This window comes from Coptis chinensis, chromosome 3 (genome assembly GCF_015680905.1).
Source record: "Coptis chinensis isolate HL-2020 chromosome 3, ASM1568090v1, whole genome shotgun sequence".
Taxonomy (NCBI): Eukaryota; Viridiplantae; Streptophyta; class Magnoliopsida; order Ranunculales; family Ranunculaceae; genus Coptis; species Coptis chinensis.
The window spans coordinates 54,279,470-54,283,915 of NC_141458.1; the positions used below are offsets into that span (position 1 = coordinate 54,279,470).

Sequence of the window (4,446 nt, forward strand, 5' to 3'; positions counted from 1 at the left end):
ACATTGCTTAGTAAGAGAGAAGAAATAGTACATATTTGATTTCACATAGTTTCTGAGTAATAATGGAAGGAAATGAGAACATGTAAGGTGACCATGCATCGGGCCTGCTGGCCCAACCAATTAAGAAGCAAGAATAGATATCTAAGTACCAAACTAAGGGTCTGTAACGGTTGATTCCACTGTGACCACACTTTTATGAACCCTCGCAGGGTGACTCGCGTGATGGCAGTTTTAACTTTCGATTATATTTAATGTCAAAGATGAGACAAGACGGATCCAGAGGATGGAGTCATGACTTGAGCACAATTCACCTTATTTAAGATTGGATTCAATAGAAACAAGTCAAACAACACAAAGTGGTTGTTACTGGTCAGACAAGCCGCAAAGGATTGAAATGTGTTTCATTTTGAGATGTCCCACGGCAAGGCAATGAAGGCAAGAGTATGCAATTGAATATATGGAGTAGGATTAGTATACCATTTATTTTATACAATACTTTATACAACAGCAAAATGTCTATTCAATCATATCGATTTCCAATTGAATATATGAAACTAACAATGGCAAATGGTCTCAGATCGATTTCCAATTTTAGGACAATGGCCATGAACTCCTCATACAACTGGATTAATAGCTTACCTGCAGTGATAATCAGCTTCAGTTGGAAAATTCTACTCCATGGGTGGGCTTGGTAACAGCTTAGGTACATGCACGGAACTGGTGATTCATTCCACCAAATCTGAGATGGCAAGGTGCTAACTCTCTCTTTAATTACTTCAAACATCTGGTCTTGGCAACATGACGCTATGAAAATTTGAGTCATTTACTCGCCACACGCATTAGACGCAGACAGCTAAAGGTAACAAGAAGAATGAAGGAGAGAAGAAAAAAAGTTATCTAGCAAAAAATGTAACTAACTGAATACAAAGAATCTCGACAACTATAATTACATACTACAGGATATAAGGACTGCATTATGGTATACAGCAAGTCAATTTACAGATCGATACAAATGTGCAGTTGTAAGTGAGTACCAAGTTACAAACAAAACCCGAGCTCTAGTACAAAATTGTCGAGGATGAACTTAAACTCTGATTCATATAGACAGTAATGGAAGTTTTAGGGAAAAAATATCTCGTCATTTGCTAACAGACCTTTCTAACAAAAGGGTATTGCTAGGGGTGAGATTCTTGGGAATGCAGCAGCTTATCGGTTACATTGTCTTCCATGAAGTCCTCAGCAGAGGAAAGACTAATTTGTTTTCCTAGGATCAGAAGGTCAACTGAATAAAACACCTCGACGTCAATGCTTTGCACTAGACATTCCCATCTGCTTCATCCACAACGACCACTTAACAGCCTCCAGGAAGTTGTCGTTTCTTTGCAATGCATGGACAAGATTGATGTAAGTTATGTGATCAGGCTCAATCCCTTTCTCTCTCATTTCCTTTACCACATCCACAGCCTCTTCAACCATCCCAGCAACCCCATATGCCTTTATCAATGAGTTGTACCCACACAAATTTGGTTCCAGTCCGTATTCCTTCAATTCTGACAGCACGGAGGCAACTTCTTCAATCCACCCTTGCTCTCCATAGATATTAATCAAAACACCATATGTATAGTGATCGAAAACACAACTCGATTCCTTCAACCTTTGCAGAACACTTCTGAAATTCTCCATTTGGCTATCCTTCCCATAGGCATCCAGCATGCAGTTATAAGCTTCAAGGGAAACAGAAAACCCACTGAATTCCATTTTCCGGACAGTAGCTCGCATGTTGGTGAAGTCCTTGTTTTGGCCATAAGCAGCTATAATAGTATTGTAGGATATGACGTCGGCCAGTCCCCGTGTCCTTGCCATCCAAAACACCTTCCTAGCCTTCTTGAGAAGCCGTTCTTTTCCATAGACATCAAGCATAATATTGAAGGTAATAGTATTAGGCGAAAAATCACACTGAAGCATCTCATCAAAAATACGTGTGAGCTCGTCAACAGGCAAGGCACGCGCACAACAATTTATGACACAATTATACATTTCCTGATCCCAGTTGATCCCACACTTCAATAGTTTAAAGTAAAGTTCTGCCAATTTTCCTGCAAACCACACTTTTGATAAATCCTGAGCATGTCACGGAAGAGAAAAGTGTCTGGAACGATGTCTTTCTGATTAGCCATTTTGTCTAAAACCAAACAAGCATCTTCCAAATGTCCAGCTTTAACATACATTCTCACAACTATGCTATAGGCAACCATATCCAAGTTATTTCCTGAAGAAATCAACTTCAAATATAGATCCTTGGCTTCTTCAAATCGACCAATGATGCTGTAGATATCTATCATTGTGCTTGTGATGTGCAAGTTTGGGTTGGCATTCGATTTGGGCATGTGAATGAATATCTTGATGGCTTCCTCATGCATACCTGACTCCTTGCAAGAGCAAATTAGTAAATGGTACAAGTTGTCCTCGAAAATGAGATCTTTCCACTGTTTGTCCTGTAAAATTCGCAAGGCATCATCAATCAAGTGATGCTTTACATAGGCCATAACCAAAATTGAACACGAGTTCTGATCAACCAAAATATGCTCATAGAAAGATCCTCTCACTACAAGAGGGACTTTGTCTACCCTCTCAACTTTCTCATATGCCTGTAGAAGGCTACTAAGGATAGAGGAATATTGACACCCCATCCTTCTCATGTCTTCAAGTGTTTCAAGTGTTCCCTCTTCATCGTTACACCTGGCTTGTAAATTTATCATAGTGAACATATTGGATGAATTAGGGGCGAATCCTGAATGCTTAAGTTTCTGGTAGTAGCATTTTGCATTTTTAAGATGGTTGGCTCTCCCCCAACCTTCAACCATGGTCCTGTAAGTTGTCTCGTCAGGTTCTAATCCGAAAATTTGGAGTCTTTGGAAGATACGTTCTGCGGAATCCATATCAGAAGCCTTTCCATACCCGGTGATCATTGTGTTGTATGCCACAATGTTTGGTGGAACCCCAGCTTCCTGCATTGACATCAACACCCTTTCAGCATCCTCTAACTTGCCTTGTTGACTATAAGCATTAATCTGAACCAGCCAATTCTCTGAATTAGGGACCATATCATCTTCCTTCATGAAATGAATAATTTCCTCTGACTTATCATACAAACCCAAACGGGTAAAAATTGTGATCATTGCGGAGTAAGCAGACTGGCATTTCAGTTTTAGGCTCCTCATTTTGTGAAATGCAAATTCTGCTTCGACGACATTGCCACCTTTCTGGTAAAGACTCATGAGCATACCAAAAGTGGCAATGTTAGGCTTAACTGCATTTTCCAACATTAACCGGAACCACTTCGTTCCCAACTTCTCCAACCCCCTTCTGTAACATGCATAAATAAGCGTATTAAAGAGCAGAAAATTGAGTGCCAGACCTGAATCAGTAATCAGTTCGTGAAGCAGCATTTCCGCTGTTTCCCAGTCTTCCTTCCTACCCAACACCCGAAGAGCAAACTTATAAGCACTAACATTTTCTCTCAATTTCCCATTACTCCTCATCCACTCAAAGAACGTCAGAGTCTTTTCGTCATTACATTGTTCAAGCTGTCTCAAAATAATGTTACATTGCTCCACACTAGATTCCGGACCAACATTACCAACAGCATTCTCTAACTCAACACTTAACTTTCCATTACAAACAAAAGAGCTTCTCTTTTCTTCTTGTACTTGTTCCTTCCCACTCTTCCTAAAAAAGGGTTCTCTCGATTCTCTCTTGACACCGTGAAACCTCTTCCATATATTTCTCTTGTTCTTCTCAACAATGGGGTTCCTTAAACCCAAATTTTCTTTACCAACTGAATAATCTTCTTCATCTACTAGTTCTGTGGATAATCTAGAAACAGTGATGGGTTTAAGCCTAGTGAAGGGGTTACCAATGAAAAGACTAGAGTTGGTATCATAAATATCCAATGCAGTGAAAAACTTAAAAGAAGTCATGATTATTATGGCAATGGAAATAAATGAACTGAACTCAATTATTCATTCAAAGAAATATACTTTTTATAGTGACATGGCAGGAATAATACAGAAAATGAAGCTTTACCTCTTTCTTTGGTGGAGAAAAGAGATGAAAGGATTACAGTACTTGGATGCAGTGCGTCTGTGACAAGGTAAGATTACTGGTGTCAACTGTCAACGGTCAACGGGTCAAGTACAACTATGGGTTATGGGTTATGATAGGGCTTCATAAATGGGTCAAAAATGTTGGGCTTTACGAAAGGGGATAGAGTTGTTGCTAAACCAACCACTTACTAGTTGTCCTCTGATTCCAGAAAATGTGACAGAGAAATTGGTTGCAACTTTTAATGGATGCATGGACTTCTGATAGAGAGGTAGTGATGATTTTAGTCTACAGTTTCTCAAAATGGAAAGCAAAGTTTGAGAACTTTTTGAAGCTTTGCAA

At 39.5% G+C, this 4,446-nt stretch overlaps 1 protein-coding gene across 1 annotated transcript; it reads right to left on the minus strand.

The window, feature by feature from the left end:
• Positions 1-872: 872 nt before the first annotated feature.
• LOC147510037 (Tetratricopeptide repeat (TPR)-like superfamily protein) lies at positions 873-4,169 on the minus strand. The gene is given in 2 exon segments (XM_086602116.1): positions 873-2,099; positions 2,102-4,169. Coding segments are annotated over 2 exon segments (2,676 nt in total). The 5' UTR covers positions 3,981-4,169; the 3' UTR covers positions 873-1,302.
• Positions 4,170-4,446: the final 277 nt, after the last annotated feature.